The sequence below is a fragment of the Pelodiscus sinensis genome, chromosome 29 (genome assembly GCF_052426305.1).
Source record: "Pelodiscus sinensis isolate ZL-2025 chromosome 29, ASM5242630v1, whole genome shotgun sequence".
Classification (NCBI taxonomy): domain Eukaryota; kingdom Metazoa; phylum Chordata; order Testudines; family Trionychidae; genus Pelodiscus; species Pelodiscus sinensis.
In genome coordinates this window covers 60,995-82,447 of record NC_143080.1, presented here as the reverse complement: position 1 = coordinate 82,447, position 21,453 = coordinate 60,995, and the positions used below count along the sequence as shown (strand labels likewise).

The 21,453-nt window shown below is 46.6% G+C and overlaps 1 protein-coding gene across 2 annotated transcripts; it reads left to right on the top strand.

Annotated features, from left to right (window-relative positions):
- The first annotated feature begins 10,199 nt into the window (after positions 1–10,199).
- Positions 10,200–19,733, top strand: LOC106731648 (uncharacterized). Of its 2 annotated transcripts, XM_075918433.2 has the most exons (4): positions 10,200–12,259; positions 14,714–14,844; positions 15,342–15,470; positions 15,852–19,733. In XM_075918433.2, the coding sequence occupies exons 1-3, from the start codon at positions 11,393–11,395 to the stop codon at positions 15,427–15,429; spliced, it is 1,086 nt and encodes a 361-aa protein (XP_075774548.1). In that variant the 5' UTR covers positions 10,200–11,392; the 3' UTR covers positions 15,430–15,470; positions 15,852–19,733. The 2 variants fall into 2 exon arrangements, with proteins under 2 accessions (XP_075774548.1, XP_075774547.1); XM_075918432.2 differs by having other exon boundaries at positions 15,342–19,733.
- The last annotated feature ends 1,720 nt before the right edge of the window (positions 19,734–21,453 follow it).

Sequence of the window (21,453 nt, the reverse complement as noted above, 5' to 3'; positions counted from 1 at the left end):
CGCAGGTTGGGCAGCGGCGGCCGCCAAGCCTGGCTGAGCCCCTTGCGGCGGGGATTGCTGACGTCACGGCGCGGTCTCTAGGCCGCTCTGCGGCGCAGGCTGGGAGCAGCGGGGGGTCGCTTCTCTCGCGGTGCCCAGGCGGGGAGCTGCCCCGTCTCGCGCTCCGCCCCCTGGCGGGTTCCGCCCCGCCCCGTCTCGCGCTCCGCCCCCTGGCGGGCTCAGCCCCGCCCCCTGCTCCGTCTCGCGCCCCGCCCCCTGGCGGGCTCCGCCCCGCCCCGTCTCGCGCCCCGCCCCCTGGCGGGCTCCGCCCCCTTTGCAGAAGCTCCTAGTTAGTGTGCTGTCCACTGCACGTGCGAACCGCTCCTAGCGGTCCTGGCCGCGTCACTTTGCTTCTACCCAGACATTTTGGTGTTTGCAGAAGCGACAAGGAGCCCGGTGGCACATGCCGGTGTTTGACTGCCCCCCCATCTCACCCGTCTCAATGCCATTATCTAAAGCACTGATGAAGGCGTTGAACAGAAATGTCTCTAGAACTGATCCTTGCAGGACACGCTCAGTCTGTCCTTCTAGCATGACTGTAAACAACTGATAGCGACACCCTGAGCACTGTTTTCCAACCGGTGTTGCACTTGTCTTATTGTACTCCATTTAGGTTACATTAGTATAAAAACTTTGCTAAAATCAAGATATAACATGTCAACCACTTCCCCCTCCCCATCCACAAGGCTTGTTACCTTGTGAAAGCTGTCAGGTTGGTTTGAAATTGTTTGCTACACTAATTAAATAACAGTGATAACTATAAACTCTATGTACTACCCAAAACAACTACAATACTAAGCTTATACAACAAAGAAAATCAAATTATACATACCAACTTACACAGCACATGGAACATTTCAAAGATATTGGTTCAGTTGGGAAGGTCTTGGTTACGCCCGAGAGTCGGGGGAGGTGGCTGGTCGGTTGCTCAGGCTTGCAGCGCTTTAGAGTATACGGGAAGGCACATGCACGGTGGTACGTGTGTTGCGAAGACCTCCTCGAGAGAACTGTGCGATGGGTATATATCCCCAAATCTGCACATCGCTTTCCCGTGCTTGCATATTACCATATATGGCCCAATGGGCACCAAGTGGGGGGTCTGTGTACCAGGGGTTGGGCCGAAACTGTGCAGGTTTCACGCGACCAGGTAAGCCCCGCAGTTCTCATGCCAAGGTGACGGGTGGGAGAGTCTGAGGCTATTTTCCCCTTTTCACACCTTCCCTTTTTCTAAAGGCAATGGTATGCAGGAAGGGTGCGGCCGGTTTCTCCCAAGGAGCCCTGCAGCCCACTATAGCAAGAGCCACCTGGCCAAACTTTTTACTGGGGGGGGCAGGTTTTTTTTTAACAATAGTCCTGTTATGTAAATTAGGAGAGATTCCAGAAGATTGGAAAAGGATGAATCTAGTGCTGTCAGCCGATGGTCAGGGCAGTGCATGTGTATGTGTTACACCCGAGTCTTCAACTGCGGAGACACAAGGCCCCGTCGCAGTGGGCAAAGTGAGACTGACGGGCGCCCCGAGGAGTTTAACGTCCGTGTCTTTACCGTTAGGATCGGGATCCCTTCGCAGCGGGCAGCCAACAGGCCGACAGACGCCCCAGAGTTTACGGGGAGAGCCTATTACACCTCAGATTTTGACTGCTAGGATACACAGATAACACAGGCACTACAAAGGACAGGACAGGACAGAAATTACACTAAATTACACAGAAATTACACTAATAAGTCACTTACAGGTACCATAAAACCCTTTTGGTTCTCTGAGCTCTTATTAAATGCATGCAAAATAGACACCTAGCAGGTATAATTCTCACCCCTGCGTTCCAGACTTGGCGTGGCCAGCGTCTTTCAATCCCTTGGGAAGAAGTAGGGCAAGGTTGGGCATCCCACAGACCTCGGGAGTCAATCAATACCTGCCAGCAGGTGTAGATGATTGGAGCTCAAATGGGGTGGGCTACTAAACCCCTCTTTATGCCCCTTGGGTCACCTAGGCTTCTTCCTGGTCTCAAGTGGCCAATTAGGAAAAATGGCTTTGAACACCGAGTTTCCCACAAAGGGTGCAAAGCAGAATTCACACCTGGGAAAATGCAGACAATGGGCACCTCTGGTATGTGAGGGGCGAAGATTCCTCTCTGGGACAGTGCAGGTGTGTCAATTACTGGTACTAGCCATCAGGGCGACGGGGGGTCCCGGGTCGTCAGCTAGCCCATTTACTGTCTGGTTTCTGTTTATGGTAGTCAGGGACAGGCAGCACACCCGCGTTCCCAGGGCATCAAAGGCTGACTGCCTTTCTCTTGCTCTTTGGGGGAGGGGCAGGGGAAAAACAAGATGGGGTTCATGTCTGGCTACAAATGCCCATCTATAAAAAGGAAGTTTAATGGTAGTTAATTAGGATCTTTAATTCGAACTACCTAGTCCATGCTGCTTGTAGCTGCGGGCAGGTAGTTTGAACTATGGGGCACTTAAAAATGGTGGCGCCCGGGAACATGCAAATGAAGCCCGGGATATTTAAATCCTAGGCTTCAATTGCGAGTTCGAATGCCTACATTAACCACCCTAGTTCGAACTAGGGTTGCAGAGTAGACATTCCCTTGAGGCTGCGTCTACACTGGCATGATTTTGCGCAAATACCTGTAACAGAGAAGTTTTTCTGTTAAAAGTATTTGCGCAAGAGAGCGTCTATACTGGCATGTGCTTTTGCGCAAAAGCATCTGTCAGTGGGAGGGGGGACAGGGTGATGCTGGAAGAGGAGAGGGGAAGGGCATTGGAGGCAGGTCGCAGGAGGGCTGAGGGCAGTGAGAAGGGCAAGAGTCAGGACAGCAGAAGAGGGTGAGGAGTTGCGGGGCACCAGGAGAGATGATGGTGCAAGGAAAGGAGACATGGCTGCAGAGAGAAAAGGTGAAGGTTTAAAAATATTTATTAATAACTTGGTATGCTGCCCACAGCCAGTTTGTTTGCGCCCCGTGGTGCAGTTTGGGTTTACGTGGGGATCAACACGTGGCCGGCGAGTGGGATCCAAAACAAAAAAGTAGTCAGTGTAATGATCTTCTGTTGAGATGTGTTTTAGTAGTTAAATTCTTGGACTGTCATTGCTCATGAAAAGTGCTGTCACATAAGTAGAAATCAGGTAAATGTTGCATTTTATTAATATCAGCAGAACTGACTTAAATGGGGCCTGTGTTGCGTAGTCTTGCCTTAATCTTTGTATTCATGCCTGTCAGTGTGAGAGAAGCTATTTGTATATATTTGCTTGCATATGCAACTACACTTAAGTTGAGGCCCTCAGCATGTTCTTTAAGTATCAGTGTGCCCCCGGGGCTTCCAGAGTTGAGTTCCCCTAGCTCATCCCTGACAGGTGTCTGTCTAACTTGCTCTTAAATATCTCCAGTGATGGAGAATAGTGATAGAAATGTAGCCGTGTTAGTCTGGGGTAGCTGAAGCAAAATGCAGGACAATGTAGCACTTTAAAGACTAACAAGATGGTTTATTAGATGATGAGCTTTCGTGGGCCAGACCCACTTCCTCAGATCAAATAGTGGAAGAAAGTAGTCACAACCATATACAGGCAGTTCCCGGGTTACGTACAAGATAGGGACTGTAGGTTTGTTCTTAAGTTGAATCTGTATGTAAGTCGGAACTGGCGTCCAGATTCAGCCGCTGCTGAAACTGACCGCCAGTTCTGACTTACATACAGATTCAACTTAAGAACCCCAAGCTTCCCCAAGTCAGCTGCTGCTGAAACTGATGAGCGCTGATTCCAGGAAGCCTGGGGCAGAGCAACTCTGCCTCCGGCTTCCTGTAGTCAGCGCTGGTCAGTTTCAGCAGCGGCTGACTTGGGGACGCCTGGGGCAGAGCAACTGGGGTGCTGCTGGGTTGCTCCAGTAGCACCCCTCGGCGCTACTGGACCAACCCAGCAGCACCCCAGCTGCTCTGCCCCAGGCGTCCTGATTCAGCCACTGCTGAAACTGACCAGCAGCGGCTGAATCAAGACCTGGGGCAGAGCAGCTGGGATGCTGCCGGGTTGGTCCAGTAGTGCCCAGAGCGGGTGCTGCAGGACCAATCCGCAGCGCCCCAGCTGCTCTGCTCCAAGGTCCAAAACAAAAGCCTGGTCTGCTGGGGGGGGCGGCACACTATCTGCGCCCCCCCCCCCAGCAGACCAGGGACACGGGGAGCAGAGCAGCAGCGGCAGCGGGGTGCCGAGCCTCTGAGGCTTTGCACTGGCAAAGTCTCAGAGGCGCGGGACCCCTCCCCCCCCACGGCTGCGGCTTCAGTCCCGGTGCCTGTGGTCTGCTGGGGACCGTTCCCCAGCAGACCACAGGCACCGGGACCCAAGCGGCAGCAGCGGGCGGGTTCCCGCGCTTCTGAGGCTTTGCCAGAGCAAAGCCTCAGAAGCACGGGAACCGCCGCTGCTGCCGCTTGAAACCCGGTGCCTGTGGTCTGCTGGGGAACGGTCCCCAGCAGACCACAGGCACCGGGTTTCAAGCGGCAGCAGCGGCGGTTCCCGCGCTTCTGAGGCTTTGCTCTAGCAAAGCCTCAGAAGCGCGGGAACCCGCCCGGTGCCCCTGGTCTGCTGGAGACGGTCTCCAGCAGACCAGGGGCACCGGAGCAGCTTACGAATGGGGCTTTCTCGCCCCGGAGCTCGCAGGTAGCAATCCGCTACCTCGACCTCCGGGGCGAGAAAGCCCCGTTTGTAAGTGCGGATTCGACATAAGTCGGATCCGCGTAAGTCGGGGACTGCCTGTATACCAAAGGATACAATTAAAAAAAATGAACAGGAAGGGGATGCGGGGGGGGGGGGGGGGGGGGGAGGGAAGGAAGGAAGGTAAGTGTCTGTGAATTGATGATATTAGAGGTAGGAAGAGTGGGATGTTTGTGAGTTAATGGGGTTTGTTGCAAGGGAAGGTACCAGGGTTGGTATTAGTGTGGTATGTCCTGTGGTGGTTGGTAAGAATCATCTTGAGGTTAGGTGGTTGTCTATAGGAGACTATGGGTCTGTCTCCCAGAGCCTCTTTGAGTATGGTATCCTGTTCCAATAATGTGTTGGACAGGTTTAAGTTGGGGGTTGTAGGTGATGAGAAGTGGTGTTCTATTGTTGGTTTTCTTGGGTCTGTCTTGAAGTAGATGGTTTCTAGGTATTCGTCTGGCTCTTTCAATTTGCTTTTTTATTTCTCTGGGTGGGTAGTTGAGGTTTATAAATGCTTGGTAGAGATCCTGAAGCTTCTGGTCTCTGTCAGTGGGATTAGAGCAGATGCGGTTGTATCGAAGGGCTTGGCTATAGACGATGGATCGTGTGGTGTGTTCTGGATGGGAGCTGGAAGCATGTAGGTAAATGTATGAGTCGGTGGGTTTTCTGTAGAGAGTGGTGTCTAATTTTCCATTGTTGATTTGTACGGTGGTGTCCAGGAAGTGGATCTCTCGTGTAGAATGGTCCAGGCTGAGGTTGATGGTGGGGTGTAGGTTATTGAAATCTCTGTGGAATATCTCCAGTGTTTCTTGGCCATGCGTCCAGATCATAAAGATGTCATCGATGTACCGTAGGTAGAGGAGGGCTGAAAGGGGACGGGAGCTGAGGAAACGTTGTTCTAGGTCAGCCATAAAGATGTTAGCATACTGTGGGGCCATGCGTGTACCCATGGCTGTGCCGCTGATCTGGAGGTATAAGTTGTTCTCAAACTGGAAATAATTGTGGGTGAGAAGAAAGTTACATAGGTCTGCTATCAGGTTGGCAGTAGTGTCCTCTGGGATAGTGTTTCTAATTGCTTGTAATCCGTCTTCATGTGGGATGTTGGTATATAGAGCTTCTACATCCATGGTGGCAAGGATGGTATTATTGGGGAGGTTATCGATGTTTTGTAGTTTCCTTAGGAAGTCAGTAGTGTCTCGGAGATAGCTGGGGGTATTGGTTACGAAGGGTTTGAGAAGAGTGTCTACATAGCTGGATAGACCAGTAGTGAGCGTGCCAATACCAGAGATGATGGGACGTCCGGGGTGCCCAGGTTTATGGATCTTGGGAAGTAGATAGAACAATCCTGGTCGGGGGTCAGAAGGTGATTCTGTGTGGATTTGTTCCCGAGTAGCTGTGGGGAGGCTTTTAAGGAGACAGTGTAGTTTCTTTTGGTATTCCAAGGTGGGATCAGAGGGGAGAGGTTTGTAAAATGTGGTGTTCGAGAGTTGTCTGGTTGCCTCCTGGTTATAGTCGGCCTTCTTCATAATGACCACAGCACCCCCTTTGTCAGCTGGTTTGATTACAATGTCCAGGTTGTTTTTGAGACTCTGGATGGCATGGTGTTCAGCGCGGCTAAGATTGTGTGTCGCTTGTTGTCGTTTGCGAATAATGTCAGTCTGTGCGTTGTTGCGGAAGCTGTGTATATAGAAATCCAGATTGTAATTCCGACCGTCAGGGGGAGTCCATATAGAATTATTTTTCCTTTGGTGTTGATAGGGGGGATCTGGTAGGTCAGATTGATGTTCAGTGGTGGTTTGGAAATATTCTCGGAGACGGAGGCGGCGAAAAAAAGCCTCAAGGTCACCACAAAATTGTATCCAGTTTGTGGGGGACGTGAGGCAGAAAGAGAGACCCCGGGACAAGACAGACTCTTCTGCTGGATTGAGTTTGTAGCTGGAGAGGTTAACAATATTATCCGGTGGGTTGAGGCAGTTGCTGTTGTAGCCAGTGGTATGGAGCAGGTTAGAAAATTTATTGTCTTTTCTTTGTGGTAGGGAATAGAAGTGTGTATAGTAGATTTCTTGTCTGGTGGAACAAAAGTCTTGCAAGGTGTCAGTCGGTGAGGATGTTTGTCTTGAGATGAGACGATCTAAGTTAGAAATGTCATTCTTGATGGTTTTCTGTTTCTTGTATAAAATACTTCTCAGGTTGTTTCTTAATTTCTTGGATAGTGTGAGGCAGAGTCTTTCACTGTAGTCAGTGCAGTATGTTGATCTTAATGGATTGTTCACTTTCAGTCCTTTGGGTACGATGTCCATCTTCTTGCACTTGGATAGAAAGTTGATGTCTGTCTGTATCTGTGCGAGTTTCTTTGTATGGTTGATGGATTTCCATTCCAAACGGCTAAATGTAGTGCCTTGCATGTAGAATAGTGATAGAAATGTAGCTGTGTTAGTCTGGGGTAGCTGAAGCAAAATGCAGGACAATGTAGCACTTTAAAGACTAACAAGATGGTTTATTAGATGATGAGCTTTCGTGGGCCAGACCCACTTCCTCAGATCAAATAGTGGAAGAAAGTAGTCACAACCATATATACCAAAGGATACAATTAAAAAAAATGAACAAATATGAAAAGGACAAATCACATTGCAGAACAGGAGGGGGATGCGGGTGGGGGGAGGGGGAAGGGAGGAAGGTAAGTGTCTGTGAATTGATGATATTAGAGTTAGGGAGAGTGGGATGTTTGTGAGTTAACGGTATTAGAGGTGATAATTGGGGAAACTATCTTGGTAATGGGTGAGATAGTTCAAATGTTTGTTGAGTCCTTTTTGGAAAGTGTCGAATTTTAACATGAATGACAGTTCAGAGGATTCCCTTTCAAGTGCAGATGTAAAAGGTCTTTGTAGCAGAATGCAGGTGGTTAAGTCATTGAGAGAGTGTCCTTTCTGGTTAAAATGGCAAGAAACTGTTTTCTCTTTGTGATCTTGTCTGATATCTGTTTTGTGGGCATTAATCCTTTGGCGAAGTGTCTGAGATGTTTGTCCAATGTACATAGCAGACGGACACTTTCGGCACACGATAGCATAGATTATATTTCTGGATGCGCAGGAATATGTGTTCTTGATCTTATAACTCACTCGGTTAGGTCCAATAATGGTATCAGCAGAATTAATATGTGGACAAAGCTATCAACGGGGTATGTTGCAAGGGAAGGTACCAGGGTTGGTATTAGTGTGGTATGTCCTGTGGTGGTTGGTAAGAATCATCTTGAGGTTAGGTGGTTGTCTATAGGAGACTATGGGTCTGTCTCCCAGAGCCTCTTTGAGTATGGTATCCTGTTCCAATATAGGCTGTAGTTTATTGATAATGTGTTGGACAGGTTTAAGTTGGGGGTTGTAGGTGATGAGAAGTGGTGTTCTATTGTTGGTTTTCTTGGGTCTGTCTTGAAGTAGATGGTTTCTAGGTATTCGTCTGGCTCTTTCAATTTGCTTTTTTATTTCTCTGGGTGGGTAGTTGAGGTTTATAAATGCTTGGTAGAGATCCTGAAGCTTCTGGTCTCTGTCAGTGGGATTAGAGCAGATGCGGTTGTATCGAAGGGCTTGGCTATAGACGATGGATCGTGTGGTGTGTTCTGGATGGGAGCTGGAAGCATGTAGGTAAATGTATGAGTCGGTGGGTTTTCTGTAGAGAGTGGTGTCTAATTTTCCATTGTTGATTTGTACGGTGGTGTCCAGGAAGTGGATCTCTCGTGTAGAATGGTCCAGGCTGAGGTTGATGGTGGGGTGTAGGTTATTGAAATCTCTGTGGAATATCTCCAGTGTTTCTTGGCCATGCGTCCAGATCATAAAGATGTCATCGATGTACCGTAGGTAGAGGAGGGCTGAAAGGGGATGGGAGTTGAGGAAACACCACCCAGAAGCAGGCACCACAGATACTAACTGAAGAGTCATGGGACGGCTCTCATAGATCTTGCACATGCATAAGATGATAGATCTGCGGGGGTGTGGGGGGCGTGGCATAGTGAGGGGGCCTAAGAGGTCAGTTGCCCCTGGGAGAAAAATAATATGAAATTTAGTTAAAAATAGATGTCACATGTTTTTAAAAGTAATCCCAGATCTCCTGCCTTTTGTCTAGTTTTGTCTTTTTAAGCCCCCAGTTAAAATTTTCAAAAGCACTTGAGTGACTAAAGTCACTTTCGAAAATTGGACTTGGAAATCTAAGCTCAGATTTTCAAAGGTAATTAAGCTCCTAAAGAGACAGTTGCCAACTCGGATCTTCAAGGATATCTATCTGATCTTTACACATCTTTGATAATCTGGTCATAAGTGTCCTAGTCAGTTCTGAATGTGAGATGTAGGAGCCCAGTCCTAATTCCTTCCGGATTTTTTTTTTAATTTGAACATTTATCTACACTAATTCCCCTCCTTTCTCTTTCACTATCCAATAAATGCCTGGATCAAAATTATAGGTGCTTTGTGAATATGCTGACTTGAGAGTAGAAAGATTTCATATTGTCATGTATGGTTCCTGGTAACCCATCTCAAATATGAAAAACTAGGTTGATACCTGTTCATATCAGGAGCTGTTGAATTCAGTTCACCATTTGCAGTATCTCATTAGGATGTTTAGTGGAGAAGATATTGGGTTTTTTTTATTTACAGGCAGTCCCCGGGTTACGTACAAGATAGGGACTGTAGGTTTGTTCTTAAGTTGAATTTGTATGTAAGTCGGAACTGGTACATATTGTAGGGGAAACTCTAGCCAAACATTTTTTTTAGTTTTGGATAGCATAGGGAAAGGTTAACTCCCCTCTAATGTTTGTTTTGCTGTCTGTTCCCCTGTTCAGAAGATTTCACATCTATTTCTGTCCCTGTGACAAACTCAGGACTAAAGGAGTAACTCATCAAATACCAAACAGCTCTGCACCATGCTTTGAGCTAATAGCTTTATTTCCACACACCACCCAGGGTTCTAGGAGGAGGGTCCTTTTTTTGCTAACACAATGAGGCCAGCACTTTGTTTGTTTTGGTGGAGTCTTTGTTTGCCCAGGGAGCCCAGCATGTATAGGGGGAGGAGGGGCGGAGAGGCTGCTTTTGTCTGCTGTTTGGCAGCCTGTTGCTCAGGGGAGGGGGCAGCCTGTTGCTGGCAGGGGGGGAGGGGGGGAGGCGTGCAGGATGCGAGGCCGCGGGGGGGAGGGCAGCGATCGTGGGGAGGCACTTTTCCTCTGCCCGGCAGCTCTGCGGGATCCCTGTCCCTGTGGCCAGCTGCTGCAGGCAGAGGCCAGTTGGAGCCGGCCGAAGAGGAGGAGGAGGTGGATTCTAGGACCCAGGTGAGCGAGCCCCGGGGACGCTGCTGCGCTCCGGGAGCCTGGCATGTATAGAGGGGAGGAGGGGCAGAGAGGCTGCTTTTGTCTGCTGTTCGGCAGCCTGTTGCTCAGGGGAGGGGGCAGCCTGTTGCTGGCAGGGGGATGGGGGGGGGGGGCAGCGGGCGTGGGGAGGCACTTTTCCTCTGCCCGGCAGCTCTGCGGGACCCCAGTCGGAGCCAGCCCGAGGAGGAGGAGGATCCTAGGACCCAGGTGAGCGAGCCCCGGGAATGCTGCTGCGCATGTGCGGGAGTTGCCTCACCCCGTTCGTATCTAGGGATCCGACGTAAGTCGGATCCACGTAAGTCGGGGACTGCCTGTATACTGTGGGCAAAGCATGGGCTCACAAGAATTCCTCCATTGTTTTACCATGAGTGTCAAAACATTTGGGCTGCGTTTAGATTATGTTATCTAAACTAGAACTCTGTAGTGTAGACCTGGTTTTTGGATTTAATGAAATACAAGACGCTAAAACCCCTTTCCCATGATGCTGTTGAAGTTGGAAGGACTGCTATTATAGATATCAACTTAACAAAAAACAGAAATCTTTCTCTGTGCGATTCTGTTGATTTTAGAATATCCTCTAGCTTCAAATGCTTACATAACACTTTAACTTCATACCATTCATTAAGAATAGCTTCTGTAACATTCTCAAGCGAATCTTTAGATATCAAATGATGAAAATGGTGAGTGAGCATCTTAATCTCAGAATCACCATAATTTCTTAAATCGCTACCGGTTGGCCACGAAACAGTATTGAATATGGAGCAGGCAGCAGATACTTCACAACGATTATTGCCCAAATATCTGTCATTTAACTTTTAAAGAGTATCCACCCCTGCCCAGCCCAACACCCCCCCCTTAGCGTGGCACCTGGAGGGTGGGGGCAACTACCCCTCCGTCCTTCATTACATCTCTGGAGTGGGGATGGGTGGGAGGAAGAAAGGGCCGTGCAGAGCCAGCACTCCGGCAGTCGCTCCCAGGAGCGGCTTGCCGGGTTTCTCCCTCCTCAAGCAGCTGCCAGTCGGCCCTTAGGCTGACAGCCCATCGGGAAATTTCCAGTATCCCGCCAGGCCAGTCCGCCCCTGGTGGGGAGGAGTGAATTGGCCAGCAGGGAACAGGACTCACCCGGGCAGTGCAGCTCCCAGGGCGCACGATCACGGCGAACCGAGTCAGTCCAGCTGCGGCTCACCACGCGCTTGACCAGCGCGCAGGAGCACGGACCGGGCTGCCCCTCCTCGGGCAGCTTGACCTTCTGCTCACAAACAGGGAGGAACTAATAGGGGAAGTAGAGGTGGGTGACAACCTGGGAAGCAGTGATCATGAGATGGTAGATTTCAGGATCCTGACCAAAGGAAGAAAAGAGAGTAGTGAAATACACACCTTGGACTTCAGAAAAGCAGATTTTGACTCCCTCAGAGAGCTGATGGGCAGAATCCCCTGGGATGTTAACATTAAGGGGAAAGGAGTCCAGGACAGCTGGCAGTATTTTAAAGAAGCCTTATTGAAGGCACAGAAAGAAGCCATCCCGACGCGTAGCAAGAGAGGCAAACATGGTAGGAGACCAGACTGGCCTACAGGGAAAATCCTTGGTGAACTTAAGCACAAAAAGGAAGCTTACAAAGAGTGGAAACTTGGACAAATGACCAGGGAGGAGTTTAAAGGTATAGCTCGAGAATGCCGGGGGGTTATCAGGAAGGTGAAAGCGCAAATGGAATTGCGACTGGCTAAGGATGTAAAGGATAACAAGAAAGGTTTCTACAGGCATGTTAACAAGAAGAAGGTGATCAGAGAGGATGTGCAGCCCCTAATAGATGAAGGAGGTAACCTGGTGACAGATGATGTGGGGAAAGCTGAAGTACTCAATGCGTTCTTTGCCTCTGTATTCACGGACAAGGTCGGCTCCTGGACTTCTGCTCTAAGTGATGCAAGATGGGATGAAGATGGACAGCCCGTGGTGGGTAAAGAACAGATTAGGAACTGCTTAGAAAAGCTAAACGTACACAAATCCATGGGTCCGGACTTAATGCACCTGAGGGTACTGAGGAAGTTGGCAAATGTCATTGAGGAGCCTTTGGCCATTATCTTTGAAAAGTCGTGGAGATCGGGAGAAATCCCGGATGATTGGAAAAAGGCAAATGTAGTGCCCATCTTCAAAAAAGGGAAGAAGGACAATCCAGGGAACTATATGCCGGTGAGTCTTACCTCGGTTCCTGGAAAAATCATGGAAGGGATCCTTAAGGAATCCACTTTGAGACACTTGGATGAGAGGAAAGTGATTAGGAATAGTCAGCATAGATTCACAAAGGGCAAGTCGTGCCTGACCAATCTGATTAGCTTCTCTGATGAGGTAACTGGCTTGGTGGACATGGGAAAGTCAGTGGATGTTATATACCTTGACTTTAGCAAGGCTTTTGATACGGTCTCCCACAATATTCTTGCCAGCAAGTTAAGGGAATGTGGATTGGATAAATGGACAGTAAGATGGATAGAAAGATGGCTAGAAGGCCGGGCCCAGCGGGTAGTGATCAACGGCTCGATGTCAGGATGGCGGTTGGTTTCTAGCGGAGTGCCCCAAGGTTCGGTTCTGGGACCGATTTTGTTCAATATCTTTATTAATGACCTGGATGAGGGGATGGATTGCACCCTCAGCAAGTTTGCAGATGATACTAAGCTAGGGGGAGAGGTAGATACGCTAGAGGGCAGAGATAGGGTCCAGAGTGACTTAGACAAATTGGAGGATTGGGCCACAAGAAATCTGATGAGGTTCAACAAGGACAAGTGTAGAGTCCTGCACTTGGGATGGAAGAATCCCAAGCATAGTTACAAGCTGGGGACCAACCAGCTAAGTAGTAGTTCTGCAGAAAAGGACCTGGGGGTTATAGTGGATGAGAAGCTGGATATGAGTCAACAGTGTGCCCTTGTAGCCAAGAAGGCTAATGGCATATTAGGTTGCATTAAGAGGAGCATTGCCAGCAGATCCAGAGATGTCATTATTCCCCTTTATTTGGCATTGGTGAGGCCACATCTGGAGTATTGTGTCCAGTTCTGGGCCCCCCACTACAAAAAGGATGTGGACGCATTGGAGAGGGTCCAGCGGAGGGCAACCAAATGATTAGGAGGCTGGAGCATATGACTTATGAGGAGAGGCTGAGGGAGTTGGGTCTGTTTAGTCTGGAGAAGCGAAGAGTGAGGGGGGATTTGATAGCAGCCTTCAACTTCCTGAAGGGAGGTTCCAAAGAGGATGGAGAGAGGCTCTTCTCAGTAGTGACAGATGGCAGAACAAGGAGCAATGGTCTCAAGTTGTAGTTGGAGAGGTCCAGGTTGGATATTAGGAAAAACTATTTCACTAGGAGGGTGGTAAAGCACTGGGATGGGTTACCTAGGGAAGTAGTGGAGTCTCCATCCCTAGAGGTGTTTAAGTTCCAGCTTGACAAAGCCCTGGCTGGGTTGATTTAGATGGGATTGGTCCTGCCTAGAGCAGGGGGCTGGACTTGATGACCTTCTGAGGTCTCTTCCAGTTCTATGATTCTATGATAAGGGGATGGTTTGATGAGATAACATGATCTTGGTAACTAATTGACCATTCATTATCAGTGGGAAATAGGTCAATGGAGGGATGATAGGAGTTACTATAGAGAACTTTCTGGGTGTCTGGCTGGTGGGTCTTGCCCACATGCTCAGGGTTTAGCTGATCGCCATATTTGGGGTCGGGAAGGAATGTTCCTCCAGGGTAGATTGGCAGAGGCCCTGGAAGTTTTTCGTCTTCCTCTGTAGCATGGGGTACAGATCACAGCTGGAGGATTCTCTGCATCTTGGGGTCTTCAAAGTATTTGAAGGCTTCAATATCTGAGATCTAGGTGAGAGGATTATTCTAAGAGGGGTGGGTGAGATTCTGTGGCCTGCACTGTGCAGGGGGTCAGACTAGATGATCATAATGGTCCCTTCTGACCTTAAAGTCTATGAGTCCTCCTCACATGCAGCCAGAGCTCCCAGCGCTGACCATGCCTTGCCTCCCAGCCACTCTCCCTGCCCCTGCCAGAGACTTGGCAACCCTATGTGGAGCCCCTAGAGATGTCTCAGGGCTCCGCGGAGCACAGTAGCTACTCACCGCAGGCAAATGTATTTGTCGTGCCCTGGTTATGGCCGCTGCTCAGATTTTCAAGTCATTTTTAGGAATCAGAAGTGTGCGAGATCTCATATATTGATGGATGAGGGGGTTACAGGTGCCGTTTCATCTTCCCTGGCTGTGTGCCAGATGATATATGCCTGGCAGAATGGTACCATGTACCTGTTCTGTGGGGCTGGGCAAGATGAATGGCATCTTCTTTGCCCTTAGCTCCAAGGGGAGCATAGGCCATCAACAATTTCTTTCCAAGCCTCTCTGTCTTGTGCCACCTTCTCTAATTCTCTCCAGCTTTTGCCCATTTTCCTCACATTCACATCCAAGTCTCTTCTCCAACTATTCTTTGGCCTTCCTCTTCCCCTTTAATGAGAATGTGCTAGTCTTTTAAAAATGGATCCTAGGATTATGGCAGGTTCATGTTCCAGGGCTGAATGTCTCTCAACAGGCACATCAGATATACTGCTTACATCATCTGAGGCTGTGGAATAAATGGTTTCTTCCTCCTCTCATTTGCTTCTCCAGGGATGGAGTGTTTTTTGGTCCAGATGTGTGTGCAGAAAGAAGAGCTCCCAGAGAGACTGTCAAACGCAAGGAATGTTTCCAATATGGACAATGAGGAAAATTATTCTGCAGCAAAGAAAGAAACACGACAGGTAAGTGGTGCCAGCCAAAGGGCAGTACAGATTCTATCATAATGGATTGGTAGAAGCAGTAAGAATTAGTACAGATGTCATGCTTAGAATTATAATGGAACTGAAATAATTTGTTTTCATTTGAGGTTTGTTTCTTCCTGCTTTCTTTCTCTTTTATACAAACTGAAAAATGTTCATTTGCATTGCATTCACTTCAACATGAAAGGGGTTGTTTTTTTTTATTTTGAATTGCTTTCTTTAAAAAATTAGATCTTGGTAAACTTTAAAAAAAATCATTTTGTTTGATCAATTTAAGGGAAAATAGCTGTGTGAGTTGTATTTGTTTGTTTGTTTGTTTGTTTGTTTGTTTTAGCCACCTCTAGATCCAAGCCCAAAATACTATTTTTTTTCTTAATCTGATACCTCACCCTGCTTTGGAAAATTAGTTTACAACTGCCCTATCATCTTTAGTGTCTATCTTTGTTTATGATTCTGGCTAAGATGGAGTTATCTTCCAGCTACTGCACCACCTCACGAGACTTGGCAAAGTATGGTAAGATGTGCTTCCAGTCAACGTCTACTGCAAGGCCATGGGGACCTTACTGAATGCAGTGCTCAGTGAGATGAATAGAGTTACGGCCTTAGAGGTAAGGGATGAATCTAGGTACTCTACCTAGATATCAAGGATCAAACGTTATAAATAAGGAACTTGCTTATCTAGAATCCAGTGTAACAACAGAAATGCTTCAAGCTTCCATCATCCAGAACCGACCAAGACCACACACGCCAACTGAGCGAAATCCTAGTACCGTTGAAGACAATGTTCAAATTCCTATTTGCATAGTGGAGTAGGCAGATTTTATCTTTCAGTATTAAATTGAGAGTGGTGCCTTTAGGACTTAGTAGAGCATACTATGAGGATGGAGTTTGAAAGGTGTTTGCAAAGGTTCTCTGAGTCTTGTGTAGAGCAGATTTAATTATTCTGAAATTTCTGGCAAACTAGGGAACAGGAATTTTTGTTCTTGCAGAAACATCAGAAACACATGGATTCCAAAATGAAATGTACTTCTGAGATTTCCAGCAGCTGCTCAATGAAATGGACATAAATCATGCCGATTTCACTGCTGCCCACTACAGAATAGCAGCTGTTAATCTGATATGAATCATACCAGCTATTCAGGTATCTCAGGGTCTGCTGGCTCTGGGGACCCCGGCCTTCCAAGTTCCCAGGCCAGCTGGCTCCTGGGGCTTCCCAACTCATGTAGACTGGGGGAGACAGCCAGCCTGGTAGTCCTGCTCAGTGGCTGGGAACCTGGGAACCCCACCAGAGTGTGGGAGCTGTGCATGAATCTGTCTGCATCCTAGCTAGACTCCACAGACTAAAATGAGTACATGATCTCCATTGCAAATTGTGTTCTATTTCCCTAGACAGTGTCTGTGAAGTGATTGCTAGGTTATGCTGGGACAAGAAGTAAAATGAGCACGTTTAATTTGTTGAAAGGAAATACCATTTCATACCAAAGGAAAGAAATGTGTTGATCCATCAGATCCAGCTGTGATCTGTGCTCCAGTCTCCCTGCAGAAAATTAGACTATGGATGCAGGCTGGGAGCTGGCAGCCCTACACATGCCGGAAACAGCCCTCACCTGCCTCAGTTTAAGCAGTTAATTGGCTAAACATAATGGCTGCGTCTAGACTGGCATGATTTTCCACAAATGCTTTTAACGGAAAAATTTTTCCGTTAAAAGCATTTGCGGAAAAGAGCATCTAGATTGGCACGGACGCTTTTCCGCAAAAGCACTTTTTGCGGAAAAGCGTCCGTGCCAATCTAGACGCGGTTTTGCTCAAGAAAGCCTCAATCGCCATTTTCGCAATCGGGGCTTTTTTTCGCAAAACAATACCACGTTGTCTACACAGGCCCTCTTGCGCAAAAGCATTTGCGCCAGAGGGCTTTTGCCCAAAGGGGAGCAGCATAGTATTTCCTCAAGAACACTGACAATCTTAGATGAGATCGTCAGTGTTCTTGCGGAAATTCAAGCGGCCAATGTAGACAGCTGGAAAGTTTTTCCGCAAAAGCAGCTGCTTTTGCGGAAAAACTTGCCAGTCTAGACGCAGCCAATGTGAAATGGTGAACTAACTAAATAGGATTTTACATCCCTGAATGAGTCCAGTAATTACAGCACTTCTATGTGTGAGCTTCTCTACAGGACAACTGCTAAGTCTGTGCACGCCAATAACCTTAAAGCTTACAGGTTAAGGAGGCATAGTCTGAGCGACTTCTCTCTAGAGTGCCCAAGCCTATATAATAATGCTCCTTGCTTCTCAGTAAGATGTTCTGTATTCCAGCGAGACACATGTGCTCTTGGCATCTGCTCAGCACAGTATCTATGCTTGCTTCCAAGAACTTGTTCAAATGCACACATTCATAAATAAGTCTTTTTGGTCTAGGGAGAGTGGCAAATGAGGAAGCTGATGAAACCTAGTGTATTTCATGGTATGTTAAGTACAGTTCAGATGGCTGATTTATCACCTTCACAAAGCTTTCTGTTCCTTTCATGTCCCTTTCTGCTCTAAGCACCAGAAAACACTTAACTGTTCATTTGCTCCCCATCTGTGCAATTCTAGGACGTAGCTTGAACGTCCTATGCAGGGCCATGCTGGAAGAAGGACCTCTAGTGTTAACTCCATTACCCAAAGAAAACAAATAAGAAATACCAAGAGTAAGTTCCAGTCTACAGAAATGCAGAAATGGATGATGTTCAAAGAGCTGATGATGATCCTACAGGCCAGTCTCCAAGAAATAATAGATCGGTAGGCATCTTCTAATATGCACAAGAATTCTTTCTATAGTGAAAATCCCCAACAGCAGGTTGCTTTGTGCATATGGCCATTTACTGTGCAGATAGCATGCTGGGAGTCAGCTACATTTGAGGCTGCTGGAGCAGGCAGAGGTGTAGCGAGGATGTTTTGCGCCCGGGAGCAAAGGCCAAATTTGCATCCCCCCGAAATCATTTGTTACTGTGGATCTGTTATTATTTCTAAGTCAGCCAAAAAATAAGAACATAAGAAAAAAATCACAAATGCTACTAATAGCCACAGATCCTTGGATCAATTAGTAGATCATAGCAGAATTATCTTGATCGTATTTTGCTTTTTTCAAAAAACATTCCAATAATTTACTGGATTTACTGGTTTCTTCCTTTTCTTCTGCTAGTCTTTTCCTGCACTGAGCACCACTCAACTTTCTTCCAGACATATCTAAGATTTATAAATAATCCACCTTTTAGGATATTTATCATTTAATCACAATTACTTATTGTACTAACTAGACACATATAAATTATAAAGTTTTTGTGGTTTACATTCTGTTTAATTATTTTTTTCTCTTTAATCTTTTGTATCCCATTCTCATTAGATTCAAGTCTTTTACATTAAAAATGTGAAATGCGTAAAATATGTACGTTTTATAAAACCCAAAAGAAAAAAACGTTACAACCTAAATATGAATTTCATCATTATATTTCAATCAAGGATTTAAAACCACTGTCACAGCAAATGAGTAACGCATTGCTTTAATTAATTGTAAAAAGATTTTGAGCATATCAAATGTATTTTAAGCAATCTGTAATGATTCCTAAATGCCGAGTTACTTACTAGTTAACCTAGTTGTTTTTCATACTATCGCATAGCAATAAACTACATCATAATTATGAATGTAAGAGATTAACTTGCCTGTTAAAATAACATGCAGAAATATATTTAAATCAAAGTAACACACAACTGGAGAGTCGCTCTCACGTTTTTGAAAGCACTTAAAGCAATAAGTTAGAGTGGGAGGGGTGGTGCTCTGGCGTAGTTGAGGGGGATTGGATTAGAATGGTGGCATGGGGGTGCCTGGCTCTGGGGAAAGGAGGGGACTATTTTGTTGATATTTTGGTTTTTATTTGTTTATTCCCAAATAAAATCACAAAATGTATATTATTTTTATATCAATAAATATGTCAATTTTTTCAAATTGCATGAAGAATTATATGTTTATTCAAAATTTCAGGTTTCCAAAGTATCTGAAATTTTCACAAAAAAAGAAAAAGATTTCACAACCAATCATTTTAAAGCTATGCAAAAGAGCATCTTGTTCAGACCAATCACTTCAAACCAGAACCCTCATGCATATGCATGAGTCAAACCTATAAAGGCCTGAGCAACGCCCGTTTTGTTGTTGCATCGGAGCGTCGGGTTAGATGTAGGTTAGACTAGTGCATGCATGAGAGGGTGTATGTGTGTGGTCTAGCGTCTTGTCCCGGGTTGTATGAGTGAGGTTTAGCATCATCTGCAAGTTAAGCCAAGCAGAAGGGTTGGTATTATATTCTGATAATCTTACTTAACTAGGTTTAGATTAGATAGTTTAGATTTTAGATAGATTAGATCTCGTCATCGAGCCTGTCCATTAGGCAGCGTCGGTCACAGCATGTCAGCCATCATTGTGCCTGTTTGGCGGGTGCGTCGCGAGTTAGTTAGGGTATTATTTTAAGATAAGTGTAGGATACGTTAGTTTAGAGTCTAGCATCCATCGCCGTTCCAGCTGCTCTGAAGTGCAGGAAGAGGCCGAAGGTCTTCCCAGAAGGGGAACACATCACTCCCGACTCCAGCACTTCGAGGGACCTCCTGGCTTCTCTCTCCTGAGGCTTTCAACTAGCCAACGGCTCGAGGTTGCCAGCGTTGGCGCCATCGTCCATCGAGGGACTCCTGGCTGTTCTTCTCCCGAGGCTTTCAATTAGCCGACAGATTGAGGTCGCCAGCAGCACAACCATCGCCTCAGCGCCGTTAGACTGGTAAAGTTATAAAGTATTTGAGGGGACTGCCCCCTTGCTTGTTTACAATATATTGTAGTCTAGTTGTTATAAACCTTATCCAAATTGTTCAGTTTTTATTTATGCGCCATATCTAAGAGTAAAGGACAAAAACCGGTGATAGATATAGAGTTTGGAGTCGCACCTTAATCTTCTTAATAATTTAATTAGGCTAATTGGTAGGTAATTAATATACACAGTCACCCTATCGGGTAATACAGCTGAATTCTCCCACGTGGAGGTAAAGAGTTTGAGCCGAGCCTTATTCCAGAACACCGAGAGGAGAGCAGCAGCCCTTGCCAAAATTAAATAGCCTCGTGATTAGTCCTGCACAATAGACCTTTACCTAGAAAAACCACGGTGCATCATGTCTCAAACTGTTTGGAGTTTACCCTTTTTATACGAGTCTAAATCTTTCCAGAAGCACTTCCTGGCCAACTGGGAAGAAAACCTCTTGCACCTCAGCATTTATAAAAGCAATGCTGCTTTGCCTCCCAAAACAAAGGAAAGTAATACTTTGGCAGTGGCTCTTGTTATTGCCTCCACTTTCCAGAGAGAGCTCTGTGCTGTGAAACTCTGGCTCTTGCCATGATTAGTCTACCAGCCCAGAACCATTTTGCTCATAACTTTGGTGGCAGATTCTGGAAGTGGTGCTGTTTTCTAGAGCATACAAAGTTTAAATGGGATCAGGCATCAACTTTGGGAAAAATCCTAAAATCACAAAAAGGGTCCTAACTCAGACACATAGTCTAATTTTGACCAAAATTGGTAGAAGATTTTCTAAATACAATTGGTTATACAACAATGTATGCAAAATGGTGCTGTTTTGGAAAGTTTGGGAAACTTTTAGCTCCAGGCGATCAATTTTTTTGCACATTCCTGTACTTTTTTTTGCCATTAATGAAAGCTAAAGTCTAGTCACGTGATAAGTGCTTGTTTGTAGCATATAACTGTTTTTCAGCCAGTGAAATTTGGAGAGAACTGAATTTTTGTTTTAAGTTTGACAGGGTTTTATTATTTTTGTACTTTTACACCCAAAAATGTTATTTCCCACCTGGCTACCACTAAGTTGTTTAAACAAATGTGTTGCAATCATAGAAAACGTGTCTGAAAACTGTAGGTGCTGGGGTTATTTATAATGTTTTTAAAGGGGTACTTTATAAAAAAAAGGTTGAGAAACACTGGCATATAATACATCAACATATTGTCATGTATTTGTAGAACAGACTAATTTGAGAAGTTTTTTCTATCTGCTGTTATGTAAATGACAAGATACCCACTTCCTAAAAAAGCAAACCATATATTTGAGCTCTGCTCAGCACAGACATAAACCTAAAGCACATGTGGTACCAATGTGACTTGGATGACAACACACGTGTGACGGAGGGTATCAGCCCTGCACTGACGGCTGAGTCTAATCAGTCCCACCTGGCTGAAGAAGCCCCGCCCTCACAACTCTGCTGGGCATGCTCAGACTGCAGACCAGATATAAAAGCCTGGGAGGAGGCTTAATCTGGGCTGACTGCTGGCGAGGAAGGACCTCGGAAGGGAGCTCCTGACAAGCATCAGCCAGCCGAGAAGAGAGAAGACAGCAGAGACCCGAGTGCCAGTTGGGATGTCTCCCTGGCCATTGACGAGGGAAAAGCTAGCTCCAGGAAAGTAGTGGTCCCGATGAGCATCTGGGACTCTACCCCGCCGGACCATATAGGAAGTGGCCCAGGGAGGGGACTGGAGCTGCCTTTCCTGCCCTGGAATCCTTGGCACATTTTGGACAGATTCC